Genomic DNA, 26,117 nt, shown 5'->3' with positions numbered 1-26,117 from the left:
GTAAAAAAAAAACCTTTGATGGAAAACGACTTTCTCCCTCTATACAATTAGTTTCCCCCCCCCCCATTTTTAGATAGTTACTAAATGTAAGAAGGTATCTTGTACGATTATTAATTTAAAATAACATTTGAGAGCAGTAGACATATCAGAACCTATTCTTAATTTTTTTTTTTTAAGAAGTTCAAAAAAGCAAGAATTTGGTCTTTCAATCAATTAGTTTAATAACACTTTAAAGGAAATCGAACACTATCCTCCTATAGTATTGTTATAAAATTAGATTTCCTTGGAAGAATTTTAAATAAAAGTTTATTTTTTACGGAGAAGAGACGAGGAAGTTCTAACAAGGTTGAAATAATCTTGGTGGCTCATGCCCCCCTTTTCATAAAATCTTCCCCAAATATTGCAAAATTTGCCTTAAATCATAAGATGGCAAACATCCCTCCAAACTTAGTAACAGTAACCACCAAGGAAATCCAATACATCTGAGAGTTAGCAGAATAGGATAACAAAAAAGAAAAGAAAAAAAAAGCCAAACCTCAGTTTTAGGTGAGACATCTCGTCCAAACTCCTAGGCTATCAAAGTAAGCCCTAAACTTAGAAATAGGCTGGCGGATTGGAGTGACACGTCTAAAGCTTTAATTTCTCTATGAGAAATTGTATGCTCCCCCATCCTCTATAATCTACTAGCAAATGAGTAGTGACTAACCTGAGTTCATAGCCTGCAACGCGCTTTTTCTTCTTAATAAGCCAAATCTTGAAACGAAAATTTAATCTGAACCTCATCCAAACAACACCTTAATCAATATTTCTTAAAATACATTCTAAATAAAAGTGATAATCTAATGACTTTAAGTTATATAAATAGCATTTAAAGTTATAAGAACATGTTTAAATTTCTCTTTCGAGAAAATTAAAAAAACTAAAACCAACCAAAACTGTAAATGTAATCCAGGTTACCCGATATTCATTAAATTTGGGTTCCAGGTTTGAAAATAAAGTTTAAGAATATGTTTCAATTTGAAAGGTAACTGCACATATCAAAACCATAGCTTTATTTGAATTTATTTGATTTTGGTGTGTAATTGGAAACGCTAATTTTAATAAAAGATTTAAGGCAAAATTTTACTAGTGCTGACAGACCTACCTAGAATTACCAAAACCAGTACATCTCGAGGCATGAAAAACTTCAAAACATTAAAATAAATGTATAAATTCAAGTTTAAAGAACATTTGCTAATTAGTTGAAATGGTTATATCAAATAGACGGTCACTTGAAAGAATATATTTGACATCTAAATCAATTGACTTTTTTTTAGTTTCTAGAAGTAACCGACCTTGTTCTTCGGGTACTTAATTGTTCCATTGAAGAGGGGAAAATGGAGAACAGGGACACTTTGCTAATGAGAAGCATTACTGCAGTATTTCTGAACAAAAATTCGTGTGTATATGGTCTCAGGAATATGATTAGTGAAATGCAATTCTAATATTCAAGTTTAAACATTGTAGTTACTTTAATACTAATTTCCTGGAAGAATTTTTAGTAGAATTTCAAGGATAACGAGTTTAGTCGATTCTGCCAGTATCGATAAATATGGGGCCTTCCCAGCTTCCGTCAACCCCCACCTACATCAGTAATTGTCCGCTGCTTAATCAGTTCAGAGGTTCATACAGTCAAACAGACACTGGAATAGAGGTACTTAAAGTGCAAAATGGACCTGTCAGTATACACTTGTAAGTCAGTTTTTATTTATTTTTTTAAATTTCAATTTATTGATAACTCTAACAAGGTTGAAAGTTTAAATTCAAATTATTATCTTAATCTTTCCCTGAGAAGAAACAGTGTTTTACAAAATTCCTTCGTGTTATTTTCCAGGATGACCTTTAATCATCGGCGTTCGAAGTTAATGTATCAAAATTTGTTTGCCATCCAAAACATGTAATTAACTTGCCACTTACCCTTACTATCTTTGTCAAGTAAATTAAAACTAGAAAAAAAAAAAAAAATTGGAATCATTCCTGACCTAAACGTTTACGAGTTCGGCTTGTTAAGAATAAACCCAAAGAGGGCGGTGAGGGAATCCACCAGTTTGCGTTAAAAGAAAGAATCAGTCATCCGACTCATTTCATTCCCATGTTATTAACATGTAAATACATTTCATTTAAATTTAGTAAATTAGGAATACAGTATGTTCTGTTCGGGTTATTTTACCTTAATGTATAGGCGATCACAAGTAATTGAAATAGCCCTCCCCAAATAGACCCAACGGTTTTCTCAAACTCTGCAACCAAATGCAACTTTTATGGAAAACAATTTCCTTGAAGAGTGAGTACTGTTCATAGTTTTTGCCACTGATGACAGATTCATTAATCCCCAATGTGAAGAAAGAATTTTGCCAATTTCAGACACAATTTTTATATTTTCTACAAAGCATTCGACCATAAGGACTAGGTCATCTTCAGGACTTTTGCTTATTAACAATTATGACATTTTAACTTTTTGCATTGTCAGGTTTGAGTTTTCAAATCTTCTGTCCTATCTGATTGCGTCCTCTACATTATCCTGAGAAAAAATGTTTTTATGGAATAACTAGATGGCCTCCAGTGCAAAAAAAAACTTCCGTCATTATCTTTTAGTTTAAATAAATGACTGATTCTAGAAATTTTGCGTCACTTCTTTAGAAAAAAAAATATAATGTCACCATCACTGCTTCGGGCTGAAGGATCGGTTTTTATACCTACTGATAAGGTCAGGTACTAAACATTTAGAGTTCGAGTTGCGAATCAGGAAAGCATCCTTCTTCTAGATTCTTCTTTTTAACTAAATAATCCCATTTGTTTTGGTATTCGAATAAGAGTCCTTTTCACCAAATCATCAAGATTGCGAGGTCACGTTCGTCTTACCTAATGAAAGCTTTGCACGGGACCAGAAACTTCCAGCAAAATTCTGCCGTACCAAACGGTAAACCATCATCCGCGAACAGCCAAAAGCTTTCGAAGCCCATTCTATTACTACAATAAATTTCTCAGAATTATATAACACAAATTTTTTGGGAATTCCGAATTTTATAAACATATTTATTTCTTACTAACTGGTATTATAGTTGCGACGTACATCACACGTACGATTTGACATTGTAATGGGAAGCCTTTTCCTTAAATTAATTTTTTCTTTGATAAATTATTAAGGCAAGAGTTTTAGATTTTCTTCTGAGGAGCCATGTGAGAGCTTTGTCTGTAACATGAGAGCACTATCCAAAGCTCTGTAGTGCATTGAAAAAAGCTTTGGACGCCAATGACTTCTGATGTTGACGCGCCCTAAATTTTAAGAAATAACGTTTTAGTACGTAAATGAAATGTAAGTGAAAACTCAGTAATGTGATCAGATTTCATGGTGGGATTCAATCGTAGTACATAAAATTTAAGCTTCCGTGTTTTTTCACTTTTGAGATACTTTTTCAGCCGCGCATACCTTTTTCCAGAAATCAATTTTTTAACTGAAGAGTCTTAAAACTTATATCAAAATTAGATTTAAAAATTTGGCACGATCGCATTACAACTCTTGCTAGGTGTAGTAGAAAGTAAAAATTATAGATGAAACAGGGAAAATTAAGAAATTAGAGAAGTTCAGAGAAGCTAAAATGCTTATACGACGCGATTTATACTTCGCTACCAAATTTTCCAAGTTTAGGGAAATAATCTTAACGGAATTGCAATTTTAATGATGAATTTTTGAGTTTGGGTTTCGGTATCATCTTAAAAAACAATGTAAACTAATTATGCCAAACTGACGTTTCTTTAAAAACTACCAAATTTTGATTATACACGACAATCCACATTAGTTGATAAAGTAAAAATTAAGCAATGATGCAGAAAATTTTGAAATTCACCCTTATTGTATTTCGCTAAAAACTTACAAAATGTCTTAGCGATTGTGTTCCACTCTTCACAAACAAAACTAAAGGTAATCTACATTTATTTTGTTCAATTAAAAGGCTAGGGATAAAAAAAAAAGTCACTTTATTGTTAATTGTTTTTTGGTGACTGATTCATTAATCCAATAGAAAGAGAAGAATAATACCACTTTCAGTCAAGAGTTTTTTATTTTGCTGAGCTTTCGATTTAGGAACAAGGACATCTTCAGAGGTTATTGACAATAAAATATTTTATTTCGTGTAAAGTTCATTAGCAGACAAGACAGAAGATACGCCAACCTTACAGAATTGAACATATTATAACGTCAATAAGCCCTGAAGATGACTTAGTCCCTAGATCAAAAGCTCGGCATAATAAAATTCATGACTGAATTTGGCATTACTCTTTTCTTCCAATATGATCAATTTAGTAATCCGAAAACTATCTTAGATTCACAATAACCATGGTGAAATTATTTTCTCTTCCATTATTAAGTTTTATTTTCACAATTTACTTTTTGTTACTCAACCTAATTAGCTGATTCTGGCAGTCATTTATAATGTATTTGATTGAACAATATCCAATTTATACTTGTTTTGATGTCAGTGCACTGATCCTACAACAAAAGGAAAGAACAATACAGAATTGATTGAGGTCACTAAATAACTGTTTTAATTATTTTGCTTTCTAAAAAGCAATATAATAATATGGCTTCCATTCATTTGATTAATATTTTCATCTCAGTTACTCTCTTTGTCGGTCTGTTACTTTCATTATGTACTTTTTTACATTGCCTGTGCCCTAAATTGTAATTAACAAACTACGCTACAAAGTTATTATATGTTCTTAGAATATACCTCTCCCAAACATCTCGGGTAAATCCCATAATATTTATCATTTTTCTGTGAATTGGCTCATTTAGAGTCTTTTTTTTTTAATGTATTCTTAGTATAGTTAAACAAAAAAAAGTTGTGGAAGGAGTTTGACCTGATTTAATTTTACGTCTTAATAGCTATTTCCATTACTGTATCTAACCTTATCAGTTGTTTCTTTTAACGTTCAACATTTGCACCTTTAACCTTTGCCGTCAGTTTTTTTAGGTACTACTAGTAGATCATAGAAATTAATAAGGAAAACATCCCAAGTGTTGTCCTTTTAAAAATAACCTGTTAGTCTCTTCGTATGGGAAACTAGGAAGACTCATTAGACAAATGTCTTCAAGCATAATCAAGTTTAATGTAAAAAGTTGATAACCCAGTTATTTTAGTAATTCTTAAAGTAAAATAATTTAGTAATGTTTTAGTAATTATTCTCTTTCTCGCACTTTTATACTAGTTACACTTTAAGGTTGTAAAGAAATTGTTTTCTCTTATGTTACTTGCACAGAAAGGAGTTTCGCATCTGTGCCTTATTTTCAAATTAAGTTTCCACTTTAGAAAAAAAACCGTTGCCCGAGTTTTGAGAAAGTGAAGAACAAAGATGGAAGCTTTATTTTTTAGGCAAAACTTTATGGTTTCGGAAAATCCATTAAATGGAAGTTGTAACAACCGGAAAACTTTGTAAAGGAATTTTCTGTAGGTCAAAGAACCGTTAATCTGTTAATATAATTAGTTAGTTGGCATAGGCTCATAAGAAATTTGTAATTATCACCACCATTTTTTTTTTTTTTTTAAGATTTGGGTTAAATAATGTTTATTCAGATAGGTAAGTTTATTTTAAAAAAAAAATCTGAATATCTGAACACTTGCGCTGTAAAAATCTTTCTGAATAATCTTTTTAAAGGGTTATCAGCGGCTTCTTCTTTTTTATTTATGATCTTATCACATCATTAGCGAAAATCATTTACAACGTAAATTAATTTGTCATTTTATTTTTATTAGTATGTTTACATCAACAAAGAAATGGGATTTAAAAAAATACAGATTTGAAATTATTACTAGACTGTCTTAATGCAATTGTCTTGGTTCTGTGGGACAGAGAATTATCTAAATATTTCCAGTTTTTCTAGTTGTGGAGGATATCTATCTCGTTTTATTTGCTAGTGACGTGGTTACACTTTCGTTAGAGTGACTTTTATTTTTGAGACTGATTTTGGATTATTTGATTTAATGCCGCTCAACGAAGGGCCCAACTTATCCCATATTCTATGTATCGGTTATTAAATAATCGTCTTATTCAAATAAAGTTGCTTTCATATGCATTTAATTACTAACTGTTCTGTTAATAAACCTGTAGTTTTTTTTATTTGAAATATTTTTTTGAAAAAATAGTTTTTGGAGGGTTTTTTGATCAGTACTGTTGGGTTTGATGAGGGCGGATAGTTCGGAAAGGGAAGAAGATTGGAAGGTTACAGTTGCAATCAAGTTGATACTGGTGCCTTACATGTATTTTTTTATTTTATGTACTTGTTTATTATAATTATTTTTTATTTTTAAACCGACATCAGTATTTCATTTGTAAGGGAATATGTAAATTGTATTTCTTCCTTAATTTTATCCCACCAGCCGACCATGTGCGGTACCTTGGAATGTACCTAGACAAGAGACTTACCTGGAACCCCCATACGAGACTTAAACGTACCGAACTAAACAAACGATACAAACTTCTAGCCAGGCTACTCGACAAACGCTCAAAACTCTCACTACAGAACAAACGACGACTCTATACAGCCCTTCTCACACCAATATGTACTTACGGACTCGAACTTTACGGTGCAGCTAAAAAATCCAACCTCAATAGACTACAAACACTGCAATCCAAAATTCTCCGCCGCATACTAGACGCTCCATTCTACGTAAGCAACCACACTATACATACAGATCTCCAAATTCCACTTATCTCCGAACTTGCCAAAATTCGATACAAAAATTTTCACCAAAAACTCTCACTGCATCCCAACCCTTTAGCTGCAAACCTGTCTACAACTACGCTACCCTCCAATCCTCGAAGACGGCTGAGGCGCCGTTGGCCCCGTGACCAACTGGGTGACTAACGGCGGCCATCAATGGATGACTGTCATTCACGTCTGCCACGCAATTCACATACATTCATCGCATTTACCTATTGTACCTGTAGGTACAGGTGTAAATTTCATTAAAAGGATAATAATAAAAAAAAAAATTATTGCATATTATGGGCTAAATCACATCTGATTTGTCTAAAAGCTTATAATCGGTTTCTCTGGTAAGCCAAATCTCAAATCAATCTGCGTTTATCTGTTTTTTGGGTATAATGGATATGTACTTCCAAACAAACTCACCGAGTAATGTGTCAAAAACAACTTTTTTAGTCCTGGCGTTTAATTTTATTTTTAAGTTGGATCTGCTTTGGTGGTGCAATCTTTATTTTTGATAGTGAATAATGAATTAAAATAATACGAAAAAATCAAGATGCTATTTTGTCAAGGTCGAGCAAGGTGATTATGTTGATTCAGAATTGTGCACCTTGAAAGGATGGTTGGACACGAACTTGACTTATCTTCCGAATGGAGTATAGCACCTTACTCCCACTTTTTTTCCACTGACCTCTGTGCTGTTCCTACTCATTTCACCAGTTGAGAGACACTCATTGCATTCTACTAAATTCTCTTTACCATACTGTCATTACAGAATTCTATTATATAGGCAACACTAGGAAAGGAGTTGGGCAAACTTTCCTTCTAACTGTCATTATAATTACTGTTCTATTACTTTATTTTATTGAAAAAGGTTAAATGTTTTGCTTGAAGAAAATTTTCACTGTTCTGATATTTTCACGAAACTAGCTCCTAATTTTTAATTAATCCTTGTATTTACATTTCAGTTATCTATTTTATAATTTATATTTGTAACCTTTTTTCGACCAAAATTATTGTCATGCATTTCAGGGTGGTATGGGGTAATTTTGGTTCAATGAAAAAACAGAATTTGCGAGAACAGAACACGAATAGTTCTGCGGTGAACACACACGAATTTATTTTATTATATCAATAATATTTGCAACTCCCTACTATTGCAATTTACTACTAACACTGAATTAACTTATTATCTTATTAAAACTATTTAACTATGGGTCAGATCATCGTAATTCGCTCCAGCAGGTAAGAGGTAAGTACATTTATAGACTAAGTATGTTTTCAACCTGAATCCATCAAAACATGATAATAAGCGAAAATAAGTTAGCAATTGATGCAAGAACATGAATGCAAGTGGAGAGTTTGAGAAAACATTTTTAGCCATCTTGTTAAAAAAAAGCTGGTAAACATTTGGAGCGATTTAGCCTAACATGTGGTTATTTTGGAAAACTTTGCTGGCTATCATTTGTGGATTAAGTCATATTACGGGAAATATCGAAACTGGTCCAATCTTGGCATAAGTTAGAGCTACCTTAACCTAATTCGAAACGCCTATAAACTAACCAACTCCCAAAGAAACACTCTGAATTAACCAGCCAAGAGCAGTAGAAGTAGCATGCTTTAGATCTCATACTGTCCATTACTTTCTCCTCTATCATCACCATAGAACTAATACAGCTGATTGGCCTAAATGCCCGATGTGGAGTATTGAAGATATGTTGGCGGAATATCTCTCCTATAAGGGGTTGCACCCCATACTTTGTATAACTGTGATAATAGGTTAAATATAATAATTTTTTTAATTTTATTTTATTCATTTAAGTTCGGATTACTCCCTCTCTCTCTAACTGCCGATGAGCTTTGAACGGAGGCGGATAGCTTACGTAATTAACAATAAATTTTCTTCTCTTTTTATGACGTCAACAAATTTAACAGCTTATTTTTTGTATTTATATATTTTTGTTTATTTATATTTTATCTTTGGGCTTACATTTTTTCTTTATATGGAATTTTGAACTGTAAAAACGTTTTCTTTTTTTTAAAAAAAACACTAAGTTTTGTTCTTTTCAGTGATGGCTGTAATATGTAGCTTTAGTGTGTGCTGGGGTGAAGAACCCACGGTGCCTAAAGATGTGCAAGCAGACAAATCAGATAGATTTAATGCATTTGACTGGGCGTTAACAAAGGTAATCTTTTTTTTTTTACTTCGTTGAACACATTCCAGCCGTCAGTAACTGTTACTAATATGAGTTTTATTCAACTATCAGGTTATTTCCGCACAAATCTACATTTTGTTTACCTCAGCTTGATAAGATGGCATATTATTGCCGCTCTTCAAGTTAGAACTCCTCCATATTGCGCAATCATTGGCAAAAGGAATCGTTTGGGTTTTTAATTTTAATTTTTTACATTACCACGGAGCAGGTGGAATTTACTGTATCAGTAGTAATTTCTTTACTCTTAAAATATCAATCATTATCTTAAAAAACGATATAGCAATTTGATGTACATAACAAGAGGTTTGCACATTAATGGGGTTCACCTAACTGCGATTTCTGGTAGGTTATCAGACTTGCCAAGAAGTGCTTTTCTAGAACAGTATCCTTCCAGAATTGAAGGTGTAGCTGCATTTTCACAGTAAACCGTATGTGCAAAACCATCTGTAATAATTATCCATGCTAACTCTTCGGTAGAGAGAATAACCGAATGAAAAGGTAACCATTTTGTAGTTCGTTGCATATCTTTATGCATCCTAGGTGGTAAGAAGTACCGGGGATTCCCAAAGAAGTGTAATAGAGTGTGAGAACGGAACTTGTATTTGCAATACTCTAGCTAACTCGGGGCTTTCTTTTATCTCAACGATGCCATTGACCTTGGGTGAAATCATACTTGTTTTTTTTTCCATAACAAAAAAAAAATCAAATAAGTAATGCTTAGTTATCATGATTCCATTACAAATTGTATAACTTTGGAAATTATAATCTTTTTCAGGCAGTTGGTGCTCGAACGATGGGGAATGTGGTAATATCTCCAATTAGTCTTAAATTAGTGCTTGCAATGCTCTATGAAGGTGCCAAAGGTAATACCAGTAAACAGTTGGAAAAAGCCCTTAATATAATGCCTCATGCAAGAAGTTTCACCGCTACTAAATTCTCATCGATTTTACAATCACTAGAGGTATCAATTCTTTAAATAATTACAAGTCTAAATAAATTTTAACAGATGATTTTTTCTGTCTCTCTCTGCTGGGTTGGACAGGTGGTTTTGATTGTTTTTCAGTCTCTTCTGGGCTACAAACAATAATACCAGTTGAAATACAATGTTAAATGGTTGCTGCGTATGGAGTATTAAGTAAAAATGAGGGGAAAAGTAATTGTACAAAAAAATAATTTAGAAAAAACAAAATTTGTTAATTTCCAAGTGGACGAGAATAAAGCACCATTTTCATAAATGCAGTACATGCATAAATCAATTTTCTTAGGAAAATCGATTCAATTTTATTTTACTATTTTTAAAGGTACCTTCTAATACGGACTAAAGATGGGCAAGTCAAACTTTAAAACATACGAACTGTGCAGACATTGCAATCAAAAGTACTCTGACAGTTAGTTGACGCTCTTTTCTACGTGACTAACCTCACTCTTCACAGCGACCTCAACATCCAATTCGTACAACAACTTACCAAGACGAAATATCACACGTTCCATACTGCTCTCTCTACTTGCTCTAATCCTCTCGTACTTTCCCTCGCCTCTCCTCAGACATCCCTGACAATCCACCACGCCGACTGAATCGTCAATGGATTTGAAACTTCCTTGAGGTCTTAAGATCATTATCATCAACATCGGTATCCTGTAGAGAGTGCTACCCCTGGGTAGTTTCTTCTCCTCCTCCTCCTACTTCTTGCTATATCTTAACTACTTTGAAATTTTATTAGATTTTAGCGACCGTAAAATATTTATATTGAGGATTCAAATAGCGAGGAATCGGTCCAGAACAATAAAGAACAACTCCGTCTTTTTGTGAACGTTTCGACAAATTTATTGTCTTACTCAGGACGTGGCTATGCGGGTGGGTTGAGTTAAAGAAAACTGATTTCTCGCTTTTTAAATCCTTAATATCTTAACTACTGTCTTATGTACTTATTGTATATACGAATTGTATGTACGAAAAGTAATGCACACATGCTTGCAGAGCGCGAACGAAGAGCTTCAAAAAGCGCGTGAGGTGGCATTTGGAAGTCACATTTCCCCTTTATTACGTATGCGTAGTTTGAACTCGAAGTATGGACACGTATACTGGTGCTATGTCACTGCGAGATAAACAGCGTGCTGTTATCGACTTTCTTTTGAATATTGTGACAGGGGACGAATCATGGGTCCATCATAACGACCCAGAAGAGAAAAGGCAGATCACTGAATATCGACATGCGCCTTCTCCTCGGCCGAAAAAGTTCAAAACACAATCGTCCGCAAAAAAAAGAAAAAATTCTTCTGACTGTGTTATGGGATGCTCACCAAGTTTATGTGACCGATTTTCTGGAACCAGGGGCAACGGTAAATTCTTCTCGGTACTTACAGACTCTAAGAAGTTGAGATTGTCGTGTTAGAGACAGCTGGGCACCAATAATCTTGCAACGTGACAACGCTCGCGCGAAACTGCAGAGGCTATGAAAAACTAAAGTTTGAACCAATTCCACGCCCTCCTTATTCCCCAGATCTTGGCCCCTGCGATTTTTATTTGTTTCCTCTACTCAAGAGAGACCTCAGGGGTAATCAGTAATCACTAATCCTCAGACGATGAGGTGAAGGCATCTGCCAATTCCTGGATTCAAGTAAAGTCTAAAGAATTCTTCAGTGACGGAATGAAAAAACTTGTTTCACGTTGGGAGAAATGTATCAGCGTTAATGGTGACTACATTGAAAAGTAATACATAATTGTGAAGCCTAAGAATTGTACTTTAGTATACTTTCTGTCCGAACTTGATAACTCTTTTCTTTTCCCCTCTCCAAGCATGTGTGCATTACTTTTCAGCCAACCCTCGTATATTTATGTACAGATTGTCAATTGTTAAGTAAATTAAAAAAAAATAATAAAATAAATTCTCTGCCTAACCAGTTGGAGGCTAATTTAAAAAACGGAGGCGATTAGCAAACATCATACTTTACTGTAAATTTCTTTTATTAACCATTAAATAAAATCCAAGGCCTAGACCGGGAATTGAACCCAATACCAAAATTCATATTAGCTTTACAGGTCTCGCCTCTAACCGCTCGGCTACCGTGGCGCTTTCTAGAGAACAAATGGCGAAACAGTTCATGACTCGATCTTCATATGCTTCTGTCTGGGATTCAGAATTCAGTAGTTCGCAAATATATCGAAGTTATCATGATAATATCCACCTGTCTTCGTATAAAAACATCAAGAGTACTCAAACGGAGAGCGAAATCCGTCCGACTCTAAACTTGGTATCTTTTTGACCGAATAATTTATAACAAATTTATCAGAAATTAAAAAAACCCTTAGCGAATTTTCGCAAAAGTCACAGTCTCGACTCAGCAGCTCTTGCAGTAGAAACTAATCCCTCTATACGGCAACAATTGGAATCTTTTTCTTTTAAAAAAAAACTCCATCCTATCATCGCAAAGACAATACTGTTGAAAATACCAACTGGTTTGCTGACTATCTCACCTCAGTTTTCAAATTTCATACTGACTTCAACTTCTTTTTTTACCTCCTTGCTACTGCCTCTTGCATGACTATGACTTCTTGATTCTTTTCGTGTTACAATAACATATTTTCAACCATTAAATTAAAAAAATAAAAAACTGTTTTCAAAGAGATGGTAAAAAAGTGGATTGAATTAAAATTTAGCTTTAAGATTTGGTTAAAACTAAGCGAGTAATCTAAAGACTCTTCTATTATTGTATTAATGGTAAAGATATTAACAAAGATTTCTCTAACTCTTCTCATATATTTAAATATACCCAATATTCTTTTCCAATTAACAACTGCGAGGATTACTCCCTGGATATAATTTAAATGTTATAATTAAATCATGTATTTTAGGAGGCCAATGACGGATATGATATAACCATAGGAACTAAACTCTTCATTGATGAAGAAGCAAAACCAAAAGTTGAATTTGAAAAAAAAATTGATAGTCTTTATAACGCAACAATTGAAAAAATAAATTTTAAAAATACAGTAGAAGCAGTTTCAAAGATAAATGCTTGGGCCAAAGCTGTGTCCAAAGGTCACATTCAACATCTTGTTTCGCAAGGTAATTATTTTAATCTTTAATAATTCAAACTTTAATTTTCTTTGCAAATATAATTCTTTGCGAGTCCGTTAATTTTAGTGAATATTTAGTAATTATTTATTTAGTTGTTTTTCGTTGCATTAAAAAAAAAGAAAGAAAGAAAGTAATACATTTTTAATTTCGAATAGAACGTTTGCGCTATTTATCACAATCATCGCTACTATAGTAGTTAAAAAAGTTGATCGTCAAATATTATTTTATCACTGGCATAACATGTCTATTTTCTATTCATAAATTATGTTTTTTTTTACTGTTATTTAATTAATAACGCTTATTAAATAGATAACCATAATACGTTGTCATTCAATGATTTGTGAATTTAAACAAAAAGTAAAACTAGGCTAATTGATTCAGATTCATAATGTGATTCTAAATTAGTAAGGGCGTTTTTCATCTCTAACAAAACATTGAATCGAACGAAACCTTTATTTCGATTAAAATTTAAGATTATGAATTATGATTATGAATATAAGGTTCTCTAAAACCAAAAAGTGACTATTTTTAGAAAATTGGCTACATGTGTGGTGTTTGTGTGTTGTGAAACTCTCCTTGAAAAACGAAATATTCAAATATAAATTTGAATACCCGCAGCGGCTAAGCGTTATATTCTTCAATCGGAAGAACCACATTTCTAAGCGGCTTATTTATTCTTATTTTTTTCAAAAACGGATTCAACTTTTTTTTTAACTTAGACTTTTTTTAATTTACACATTAGAAGCCCACTCCTGGGGAAAGGGTGATTACACTTTCCTTTAAAGTGCTGTTTTACTTTATTAAGAACATATTTCATATTAAATATAAACAAGGATAAAATAAAATGCGAAATGTTGGAGTTAAAAGAGAATTACATTCAGTGCAAATTTTGGAATACTTTTTTATTTCAGTTTTAAACTAATCAAACTAAACTCTAAACTGTTTATAACAAATATTAATTTAAAGATATGAAATGTTTTCTGTGAAAATGGATATTTTGAGAGTACTCCGAACTAAGGGTATTTGGACATCCTTCTAAAGTGCTATTTATAGTTTTACTGAATATTCCCCTGCCTTATTGTTTAGTTTAATGGGTAACAATCTCTTTGCCTGTAAGAAAAATTCCAGAATCCTTTTTTAGTAGTTTCGGCCTATGTGTATGTATATTGTTTACCAACGCTTTTTCATTAGAAACTATGAGAGCTAGTAAGAACTACCAAAACTAAACTGCGAGAAATTTTCGACAATTTTTCCCTAAAAATCGCCTACATTCCATGAGCTGTTGCGCTAAAATATTAAGTTGTTCTAATTTTATTTTCAGTTACGAATTACCAAAAACCAATGAAACTTTAAATAAAGTTGTTTAAAGATGATATTTTTGAATTTCAGCTGATACCAGGGAAAGTACAGTGATGTTATTATTAAATGCTGTATATTTCAAGGGACTGTGGGAAAACCAGTTTCCTGCCAATGAAACTGTTGATGACATATTCCATAAAGATGCGAAAACCGCTGTCAAGGTGCCATTTATGAAAGCCGTTCACACTCTCAAATACGCTGAATCTATGGAACTAAAATCAAGTCTTGTTAGGATGCCTTATATTGTAAGAGGGTATTAGTAATTGATTTTAAATTAATTATTGTAATAGATAACAAAAATAACTTAAAGATTCTCTAAATGTGCTAAGTACATTAGAGAATAATAGAAAATATCAAAACAGTTTTTATAAAAAATAAAAACAAATCTGGTATATATAAATAAATCTATATATTTATAAACTAATCTTAGAGAATAAAAACAAAAAATTAAAGATAAATGTAATCTTTGTTTTTAGGGTGGCAAATTCGCAATGTATATTGTTTTACCATTTGAAAAGAATGGATTGAACAACGTTATTGCAACATTAAATCCCGATAAATTAAGAGCACTCATTCCAAAAATGGAAGCTGTACCAGTGCAGTTGACCCTTCCCAAGTTTCATTTTGAATTTGCCGCAAGTTTAGCTCCAGTTTTGCAACAGGTACTTAAATGATGTGCACAGTTTATTTTATTTTATTCATTTTCTAAAACTGAATTTATGATTTAATTCAAGAAATAAGATGTTAATTTGAAATTAAAAAAAAGTGTAACTCTTTAAAAAATACATATTTCAGCTAGGAATAACAGATATGTTTAACACCAAAGCTGATCTAACTGAAATCGCTGAAGGGCCTAAAGAATTAGTGGTATCAAATGTAATCCAAAAAGCTGGAATAAATGTGAATGAACAGGGCAGTACAGCGTACGCAGCTACAGGTAATATTAATGTTGAAATTATTTGGAATGAAGAATGCAAAGGAAAAGTAGTTTAGCAACTACCTAAATATTGTATTATAATTTAGTATATTTTGTGTTTATAAATGATATTCAGATATCCAATTTTTACTTTAATTATTTGGCTGGGTTATATTGTAATAACTGATTTATATAATTGATAAAGGAAATTGAAAAAAAAAGAAGAATAATATTATTTAGAAGTGTCTTTCTATAAAATTAAATGAAATAATAACATTATTATTATTAGCATTTTGTCAGTAAATGAACTATTGATGATGAGCAGCGAAAGTCGGAAGAATTTCCGTTTAATGAACTCATTAAAAATCTCAACAGTTATGTCTGCTATGTAATATTAACATACTTTATTCCATTATGAAATTGTACTTAAAAAGAAATTAGGGAACGGATTAGCTATGCGGTTAGCGTATTGGATTCCCATGCGGAGATCCCGGATTAGAATCCTGCTGCTGGCCCTTAGATTCTCTCTTCCTAGGAGCTTTTTATTACTCACTGTCCAGTGATGGACAGTGATGTCTGTAACGAGAGAACACTGGTCGGCAAAAATTTGATCTAATAAAAATTCCGGACCTATTGAAAATTTTCACTGCTAATTATTCCCTAAATGTATATATTAATCAGTTGCTAATATTTATTTATTTTCTATTTCAAGAAATTTATTGTTATATAACTATGTAAATTTAATTATAGTTACATTAAAACTATTATTATTAAATACATTTCAGTGGTGGATTTGACCAGCAAGTTTGGTGAACACACCGTAGAATTCAATGCCACTCATCCATTTCTTTTTTTCATTGAAGATGAAACCACTAATACAATAGTATTTGTTGGCCGAGTAGTTAATCCTGCTGGCTTTGGGAAACCACAAGTGCAGGCAGCTATATCACCGCAAGGTAATTTTTTGTTTTATTATAATTAAGTTATTCTAAAAAATGTAGGAAAAACAAGCCATCTTGTGTGAAACATACGATTTCTTATTTTAACAAAAAATTCTTTAAACCATCGGTAATTTGTTCATCCATTTGAAGTACGATGCTCCCAAGATATTTTGCATTGCTTTATTTAGACATTTGCACTTTATTCCTTGTAGTTTTCTTCCACCCGAGGCAAGCAAGCATAATTCAGTAAAAATGTCTCGATAAAATTGTGATTAAAATAATTCTGATAAACAGAGCTTTGTTGTTTCAAAGCAACTGTCGGAGGAGTTTAGTAGGCTTGCCTTACTTTCGATGTAATATATGGAGTCCAGATTATTCTCATTCGGGTTCTAAGCAATGTTAATGTTTTGTCTGGTCACTTTTACAGTTCATCACTATTGTTAATTTCTGAAGATAAAATTGGATAGAGCCTACTGTGGGAAAAGATTTAGGCCAATGCCTTCTGTACATTTATGTCTGCTACTTTTCATGAATGTATCCAATCAGATAGTTATGTACTGAAAGAGGAGGGAATATCTTCTGTGTAAGTTGCAAGAAGGTAATTTGCTTTCTTGGGTTGAATATATGATAACATGTTGAATACTTTTATTTACACATTTTCGATTTATATCTATAATTTTTGCCTTGTTAGAATGACGTTATTATTGGTGTACAAAGAGGTACCTAAATCCATTATTCCCTTCCTTCAATTAATTTTTTTTTTAAATTTAAGGCGCGTGAACATCTGAGGTCATTGGCGACCGGAGCTTTTTTCAGTGCGCTCGTTACAGACAACACTTTCCATCAACAGACAGTGAGCTGTAAGAAGCTTGTAGAAAGAGAAAATCCAAGGGTCAGCAGCTGGATTCGAACCCGGGATGGAATCCACCACTAAGCTAATCACTTCCCTCAACTTAATCAAAATAAAAATAATGCGCGCTTTAATTACAGTGATCCCTTCCTCCTGGTTCTTGTTGAATTACAAAGGCAGATTGGAAATCCAATAAATCATGTGCAGTATGTAAAAGCAATTCTTAAAATTAATTAGCGATGATAGGATTACTTCAGCTAATTAAAAGAAGTAATAAAAGATATTTGGTGTTTTTCTGTTTTTATTATTAATGCAAGTGTAGGTAATTAACTCGTTAAAAAAATAAGGAATAGTTTTCCCCTATAATTACAACAAAAAAATGACGTGTGGGTAATTAAGAGCAGTAGATGTTTCCCCAGTTATTAATTTCAGCTTCATAATTGCTAGTTTTTTTTATCTCTGTTTCGTCCGTATAACTGTTTATTATTTCCCATGATATACATTGAAATTTCTGTATTCCGCTCTAAGAAATTTCTCTTGTAAAAATGTTTTATTCTATTTAAGGGCACAAAAATATATCGAAATAAATAAGAAGCTAATATTGACAACCCTTATAAAACTGTCGTACCGGATAGTTTTAATAAATTAATCATAAATAAATAAATTTACATCCTAAACTTTTTTTATTCCTCCCTTGAAAATAGTTTGGGATAATAAATATTATAAATAAATATAAATATTATCCAAACTAAAATTTTCTCATACGCAATTGAAGTTGTTTATTATAGATTTGGCTAGGGAAAAGCAATCTTGGACAAAGTGCAAAAGATTTATTGAGCATGCAAAAGAGACCTTGGGTCTAGGCTAGAGAGCAGATATTAAAAAAATCGTGGGATCAAGAATTTATTTTTCGTATTCCATTTTATACACTAATTTGATTATATACTTTTTTAATTATATTATATCTTATTACAATACCTAAACATGAATGCCACGGACTATTCCCTTAAATTCATATTTGACTACTTTCTTTAAAAAATAAATTATTGCATATTTATTCATGTACTTCTAGGGTTTTGATTTCTTGCACTTTATTTAATCTAAAGTCAATAAAGATCACAGAATCACAATAAAATATGTTTTTCTTCTGTAATATATATATTTTGTTGTTGATCAAGAAGGTTTTACAGACAAATTAATTAAGTAGATACTGAGGGGCTTTACTCTAATCTACTTTAAAATTTGATGTTTTTGACATTTTTATTTTTTCAATTTTTATATTATTTAAAAAAAAAAAGGCACGGAAATGCTCGTATGTCGAGAAAAAGAGAAATCATCCGTTTGCACCCAAGAAAAATACTATTCGTTCTGCATTTCTTCCACTCTTTTTTTTCTATATTTGTTTTTTTTTCTGTTCGTTTCAAAAATTAAAGAAGAAAATCTGTGACGAAATAACATTAGTTCCACTTTATGCAATTTATAACATGCATTTAGTGACCTATGCAGCAGAAACCTGGGTGTTAACGAGAGAGAGCAGGAGAAAAGATTAAATACCTGGGAAAGAAAGGTATTAAGAAAAGTATGTATATGGTCCTGTAAGAAGTGGTGACGGGTGGAAAATGAGATCCAACTCAGAGGTGGATTAGGCATGTAGGAAGAATGGGAAAAGAGAGAATGCCCAAGAAAGCAAAGGATTGTCACTCAGGGGGTAGAAGATTGAGGGGTACGCCGAGAATGAGATGAAAAAATGTTATGGATTGTTTAAAACAAATCCTTAAAAAATTTATTCTCAAAGTAGCTCTTCCACTCTACCGATTATTTTTTATAGTTTGGAATTTTATTTACGTATATAATTAATTCCTATTTGTACTATGAATCTTTAGAGGAAAGCTTTACCAAACCGTTTTTCTGTAACTAGAAAGATAATTGGTTTTAATGTGGCACTTCCAGTTGGTTGATTTTGCCCGTAAACCTGATCCAACACTGGCTCTTAGTGGTTCTCCAACACTGGAAGTAACAAACTTTCGGCGATTTTCCGTTTTTGAGTTATGACGACCACACACAAAGATAAATCACTGATAGCAGTATATCGGATGGTCGCCAATCAACTCAACAAAGATTTACTCGAGACATTTCAAAATTTCAGTAATTCCATAGAGTTTCACTTGTTATGAATTTGTTAAATTTGTTGTTGGTACAGCTACAGATTGATAAATTACCATAGTAACTTTTTTTTGTCATCAATTGATTTATTTCTATTTTATTTATTTATTTATTTTTATTATTATTTATATATATATTGTTTTACTTTATTTTTTGCTATACATATATTTTTTATAATTTTTTTAATTTATTTATTATTAATATTATAATTATTATTTCTTTATTTTAATAATTGTTATTTTCCCCCTTTTTTAAGTGTTGCTTAATGATTAAATATTTTAAATGCTTAATTATTGAATGTTTTTACTTTAAATCTTTTAAACCTACAGCAATGACGTTTGTATATTCTTTTCATTTAAATATCAGGTCAGGATTGTAAATTATCATTGCCGTTTCATCTTTTAAATTCCATCTGGATAATTATGTATAATACTGAAATATAAAATGTACGAGATACATATGTGAATAAAATAAACACACAAGTACATACAGAGCAATAAGTAAATACCACTTTTACGAATTTGGAGGACTTCAAAACGGATATTTGCCGGTTCAAAAACTGCAAAAAGTACTAGTAATATTGAATAACAGTTTTAAAAACCTAAAAAAGTTTTTTCTCAATAAACTGCGACTTCACTGATCTTGTTCATTATTTTATATTTTGGCTAAATATAAAAAAAAAAGCAATAAAAATGCTAATAAATTAACTCATTTCAGCCTATTACCTTCTCCATTCTTTGGTAAAACTTAAAGAAATAATCAATTTATTTAAAAGTGATCGTAGAACAAAATATTTCAAGAAAATTAATAAGTAATTTGTCTTTGTTTTAAAATTATATTGCTTCTTTCCATCAGATTCCATTAGAATTTATTGAGAGAGGGAAAAAGCGTACATTTAATGTTTGCTCTGACCTCAGTCATTAGTGGTAAGTTTGCCTTGAAATTAGGTAATTCTATGAATGAATAACTTTAAAAAAAAGCAGTAGACGAAATTAGAAATGTGTTTTTTATTTTTTTATTTCACTGTCAGTTACGCTGTGGCTAGAAGGATAAATGAAGTGGGGTGATCTCTTTGATGGGAAAGTATTTTAGTAATAGGTAGGGATTTCCACATCACGGTAGAGCCGACAGAAATTATTGTGCGCGTATCGTTGATAGTTCTAACAATTTTTTACATGGACATGATTAATCCTTATGTTTTTTTCTTTTTATTTTCTTTAGGTGATTTATCGTTTACATACTAGTAAATCAAATTGTAGTAAATAACTTTATAATATTCAAAATTATTAATTAATAATTAAGTAGTAGAATAATTATTAAAACTGCTTTGTATAGAATTTGAAATTAATTATTTAAACTCATCAAGATGCAAATAAAAGTTACAGGATACCTTGCATTTTTATGTCTGTAAAAATTCTAGAAATACCTGTTGACAAATTTATTCAATCATGATGACACATTTGAATAATTATAATTGAATGTAATTGTTTATTGTAAAATAAAATAATTTGAGTGGAAATTCACAAAATAAATGCTTTAGAAAAATATTTACACTAAGTTAAATAAAATTTTAATTTGAGAAACTTCTTGTTAAAAACTGGTGCTATGCTATTGTTCTTCGATATTCTGATATATTTGTGATGCAGAGTTAACTTTGTTGCAGTATACGTAAATGGAGATGGAAATATAAGAAATGGTGAATCTCACACTTCATTGTTGAATCAACAAACGTTTTCCTATTTTGATATAGAACTAGCCCAGGTAAGCTGCAAAATATATTCGTTTAGAACTGTATTACCATGAGGTTACTGAATGTACTACATAATCTCTTAAAGCAATGAATTAATTGGTTTAAACTTTTTTAAAAAAAATTTCTAGAGTTTGAATCATTTCGAAGATGTAAACTGGATAGCATCTCCTTCGAGTATAAAATCGGTTCTTGCACTTGTATTTGAAGGAGCCAAAGGAACTACATTGCAACAACTCTGTAGTATGTTACGCTTACCAAGCAACAAGACTTTGGCTCAAGAGCGGTTAAGAAGCTTCCAGGCAGAACTTCAGGTTCACAATTAATGTTAATTTTTTACAATAAAAGACATGTGTAACATTAATAATATATATTTTTTAATGTAATTATTATTGGCATTACGTTTAAAGAAATCATCAAAAAATACAGTGATGAAGAGTTCAAGCAGAATTCTTACAAAAAAAGATTTAGCAGTGAAGTCAAATTATCAAACCATAGCTTCGGAGAAATATGGTGCAAATATAGAAATGGTAGATTTTTCAGCTCCAGTAGAGGTTGCAAAACAAATTAATTCATGGGTGAAAAGCGAAACACAAGGATTGATTCCAGAACTATTAGATCCAGGTAAATATTTATATAATACCCTTATATGGCTGACCTGCCGGACAGTTTAATATACATTATATACAAGTATATAACAATCTATTTCTCTGATTTATTCAAATTTTATTTTTATATAAACATATTTTAGGTTTACTAAGTACCAATACATCTTTGGTATTTCTTAATGCAATTTTCTTCAAGGGTGAATGGAAAGTACAATTTGATCCTGCAGCCACACACTTATCCTGTTTTTATACGAAAGCAAATGAATGTAAAAAGACTGAATTTATGAAGACAATGGGTTTCTTCAAGTACGGTTATATTGCTTCACTGGGAGCAAGAATTGTAGAATTGCAATATAATGTAAGTAAATAAAGAGTCAATATTATTTTTATTCCTAGAATAAAACATTTTACTTAATTTCTAAACTAATTTAATTTATAGGATCCAAGATATTCTATGGTTATACTTCTTCCTTTAGAAAGAAGTGGCTTACAACAAACTATTAGAAATCTTCCATTTAATTCTATATTTTCAATATTGGAAAACCTTCCATTCTCGGAAATAAGTTTCACATTGCCAAAGTTTACAATTGAATACTTCGTCGACTTAGTACCACTATTGAAAAAAGTAAGTTTTTTTTTTTAATCTTCTATATTTAGTTGATTTCCGTAAAAGAAAACAAAAATAGTTCTGATTTTTTTTTCCAGGTTTGGACCTTTTTTTATTTGTTTTAGAGTATGAATCTTAATTGAGAAAGTGATATTAGTAAGGTGATGCATAATGTTTGATACCTTTCCACTGAGATTACCGATTTTTTGATAATGTTATATTTTGCTAACCATCTCATTCGATCTGCTTGCCATCTTTAAATACGATTAAAAATTTACTCTATCCTTAATTTAAAAAGTAATATTTATTTTCCTTTTGAAAATTTGCAAACTAAAATTTCATTGCGTACAAAATAAACCAAGCTTTCGAAAATGTAACAAAAAAAAAATCTTGTATCAAAATAAGTGCTTTAAATTTTAGCAATTAGAACAGTGAGTTCTTTTCATTTTGTACAAATAATTGTTTTCATTTGTTCAAATTGTTCAAAATTTGGTCTAAGATATTCTTAAGTAAAAGTGACGTTTGGTGGATTGACTGTATCAGTGGTCAAAAATTCAAATTCATTGTGATCTATTGTGACTCCTGTGGGTATCAGTACTTGAGCGAAATATATCATTTTCTGTTATGATACGTGTTGATGATAGCGTGTGATTGATTGCCTGCGTTCTGTGATTTGGCAAACACAAATAGTAGTTTATTGTTATCCACAAACATTTCTGCAATTTCTAAATGTTATTTTGTGATTGGTGGAGTACTAGTGTGAATTTATTCATTTATTGATAGTTTTTAATAATGAAGTCAATATTTCTCTATGATTAAAAAACAAACTCTGTTCGGACACTTTCCAAACTCTTGCGAAACTAGTCAGATGAAATACCAAGAATCACTTGAAAACACTAAGGACGTTATTAACACTAAAAACTTCTAATGCTTTAAAGTTTCAATCACTTTTATTTTCAAGTTTTGATGGAAAATAGGAAAAAATTAATGGATATGCGAAAAACAAAGCCACATAAACATTACTACTTGATTGACAGAAGTAATCAAAAGTTGTCAGATTTGCATATCTTCTCCAATGGTTGTTAGTAGATTGAAGCTTAATCAAAGAGAAAAAACTGATTTTACGCCGACTCTTATGCAAAATTTAATATTTATATTAAAAAATCTTGTTTTCCCATTTATTAATCGTGTTTATTCGCTTTAGCAGCCCATTCAGTCAAGCTCATTGTTAACATTCTACACTAACATTGACCATATTTATCAAGTCTAGCACATAGTAAATTATTTTTAGTTTTCAGTTTGGTTTAGTTCATTTTCTGTGCATGTTCCAAATCAATATAGTGTTCATCGTCACATGCTATTAGAACATTCACTACACATACTATTAGAATTTATATGCCATTGTTGCTTATTTTTTTGCAGCTTGGTGCTGTAGATATGTTTTCAGACAAAGCGAACTTGGAAGAAATGTTGCCAGTTAATACAAAAACTGCGATTTCTAGTGTAATTCATAAAGCGAAAATCATTGTAAATGAGAAAGGAACAATAGCTTCTGGCGCTTCAGGTCAGTATAGTAATAGTACAATAATTGTGTGCATAATTTCTATAAAGAGTACTAAATTTCTCAAGGGGCTGCCTAGATCTTAAAATATACGAAAAGATTTTTTTCCAAAAAACTATTCAAATACAAATTTTAGAACTATCTACGATGTTTAGAAAAGAGGCATTTTCAAAACAAAATTCAGATAAGTGAAAAAATCATTTAGTAATGTGATACTCAAGGTTATGTTATTTCGAATAACGTAGAATTTTAGCAAGACAATCAACTTCTTTTATAAGTAGACTCACAGAACCGTGTCCTATTGAAAAAATCTCATTGAATAGGTATTTTGGGACAAAGAATACCCATCCCCTCTCCCGAGAGTCCCCTTAATCGAATCGCCCTGTAAAAATTTCTTGAATAAGACCTGCACTAGAGAAATTAGTGTATACAGAGTATTTGCCTAGAATGAATAGAAAGAGTTAAACCCGCATTACACTTGTGAAGTTCTGTTAGTATACCTAAACGCCGGATGCCAATCTAATTTATTATATAGGTCCCATAAAAGAATTCCATAAGCAATTAAAAATAATAACTTTTCCATCTGCACCTTTTAGGGAAGGGGGATGTTATTCTATCACCTTTACAAAATTTATGTGTTACACACCTTAACGCCAAATTTGTTCGAATTCGGGGCAACGGGTGGTTTAGAAGCGTAGTTTAGAAGGAATATAAAACTTTGCACCTATGTACTTAAATACATACCTGATCCCTTCTGTGTAAAATAAATAACAAACTTTCTTTCTTAATTTTCTCCAGCTATTCTGGCAGAGACGTTAATGTCAAGACATGTAGTACAATTCAAGGCAGACCATCCATTTTTATTTTTCATAAGAGATGCCCTTACAGGATTCTTATTTGAAGGTGTCTATAGCAGTCCTTCACCATCATCAGTGCCGGTTAGTTTTATATCTAATCATGTATTTATATGCTTGTTTTTTTTTCTCCAATTTTTAAATTATCAAAACAAAACCAAGAGAGAATTTAGACTAATGTAGCTTCGGAAAATAGCTCATTAAAGTAATAAACATCTTTTAATCCCATACTATCTATTTACAAGAGATATAGTACTTTCCGTTGAATTTTTTTTGAATTTTGAGAAGCGGTCGTAGGTTATAAAAACAAAAAACTTCTTTTTATAGCATTTTCGGTTATGCCAGTAGTGCTGGATAATGCAGTTGATTTTATCCATCAATACAGTTTTATTAACCAGTGGTTTAGGGTTTAATTTCCTCTTAAAATGCCTGATCATCCGCACACGAAACATAACATACCTATCCTTTTTTTATAGCAAGGAAATTTATTAAATAAAAAGCTTTGACGGTGGAATTCAACTCTACAACTGCTGAAAATCAACCTTTGATGATGAATGAAAGTCCATAGCATTTTTTTTTTTTTTTTACTTGTATTATAATAATTACAATTTAATGGAGAAGTTTTCTTAAAAACATATTATGCACTGTGTACTAATTTTTGGCGAAAACAGTTCCGATTACTTCACATTGGTCTCTTCAGTGAGACTGATATTTCATAAACCTTTATGTTTCTGTCTATGAAGATATTTGAATAATTCAGTGTTTCTTTAATTTTTAGCCAGAAAAGTTGAGCAATGCTACTCCCTTAAGAATGGGACAGAATAATTCTGGAAAACCATCGAACGCTCAAAATATGGCATACCCTCGGCAGCCGATAAAAAATAAAATTCAAAATAAACGATTAAAGTAAACAAATATGAAATAAGATTCTATGATTACTTTTCCTGTCGGAAAAAGAACGTTGAAAGGAGAATACTTATTGCCCCTTGTACATAAATTGTAAATTTTATTTTTTTTAAATGATTATTGTTCCAACTACTTTAGCTATATTTAAGTATTTATCAATCAGAGTATTCAGATTCTTGTATAAGTTACCTGTACATATTTTTATATTTATTTTGATAAATAAAGAAAAATATATTTAATAAAGTCACTTAGTTTTGTTAAGTAGACCTATTTTTATTAAATACGTAATACAAATTACTTCCTTTTAAAATCAATGGATTGAAATGAAAATGAAGAATTTGTAGTTTAATAAAAAATCTTTTAATTCATCTTTAAAAAAATGTTGGCTTTACATAGTTGTATTAAAACTGTCCGGTAGGAGAATTTGTAGAAGAAACAAATTTTCCCCGATGATTTGTGCCGTTTGACTGATTTTAACAGTGCAGGCTCCAAAATTTTTAGTAGAACTAAATTTCTTCTTCTTCTTCTCCTTAACTGGCGCTACAACTCATGTAGAGTATTGGCC

General features: G+C 31.4%; 1 protein-coding gene across 1 annotated transcript; it reads left to right on the top strand.

Moving 5' to 3' along the window:
- The first annotated feature begins 1,589 nt into the window (after window positions 1-1,589).
- LOC141456260 (uncharacterized) lies at window positions 1,590-25,813 on the top strand. Its single transcript, XM_074132072.1, has 16 exons — window positions 1,590-1,731; window positions 8,816-8,931; window positions 9,737-9,922; window positions 12,815-13,028; window positions 14,430-14,644; window positions 14,876-15,061; window positions 15,195-15,336; window positions 16,101-16,271; window positions 20,933-21,030; window positions 21,148-21,330; window positions 21,427-21,640; window positions 21,768-21,982; window positions 22,064-22,249; window positions 23,654-23,795; window positions 24,591-24,730; window positions 25,425-25,813. The coding sequence occupies exons 1-16, from the start codon at window positions 1,710-1,712 to the stop codon at window positions 25,554-25,556; spliced, it is 2,562 nt and encodes an 853-aa protein (XP_073988173.1). The 5' UTR covers window positions 1,590-1,709; the 3' UTR covers window positions 25,557-25,813.
- The last annotated feature ends 304 nt before the right edge of the window (window positions 25,814-26,117 follow it).

The sequence above is a fragment of the Rhodnius prolixus genome, unplaced genomic scaffold (assembly GCF_049639745.1).
Source record: "Rhodnius prolixus isolate KJV_2025 unplaced genomic scaffold, Rpr scaffold_1, whole genome shotgun sequence".
In the NCBI taxonomy this organism is placed as follows: Eukaryota; Metazoa; Arthropoda; class Insecta; order Hemiptera; family Reduviidae; genus Rhodnius; species Rhodnius prolixus.
The sequence above is the reverse complement of the archived record's forward strand: the minus strand, read 5'-3'. Positions and strand labels throughout refer to the sequence as shown.

Excerpts from the sequence above, each read along its gene's own strand:
- LOC141456260 (XM_074132072.1), top strand. The coding sequence starts at position 1,710 with ATGGACCTGTCAGTATACACTT. Across the intron at positions 15,062-15,194 it reads TAGCTCCAGTTTTGCAACAG|CTAGGAATAACAGATATGTT; the intron begins GTACTTAAATGA and ends TACATATTTCAG. Across the intron at positions 24,731-25,424 it reads CTTCACCATCATCAGTGCCG|CCAGAAAAGTTGAGCAATGC; the intron begins GTTAGTTTTATA and ends TTTAATTTTTAG.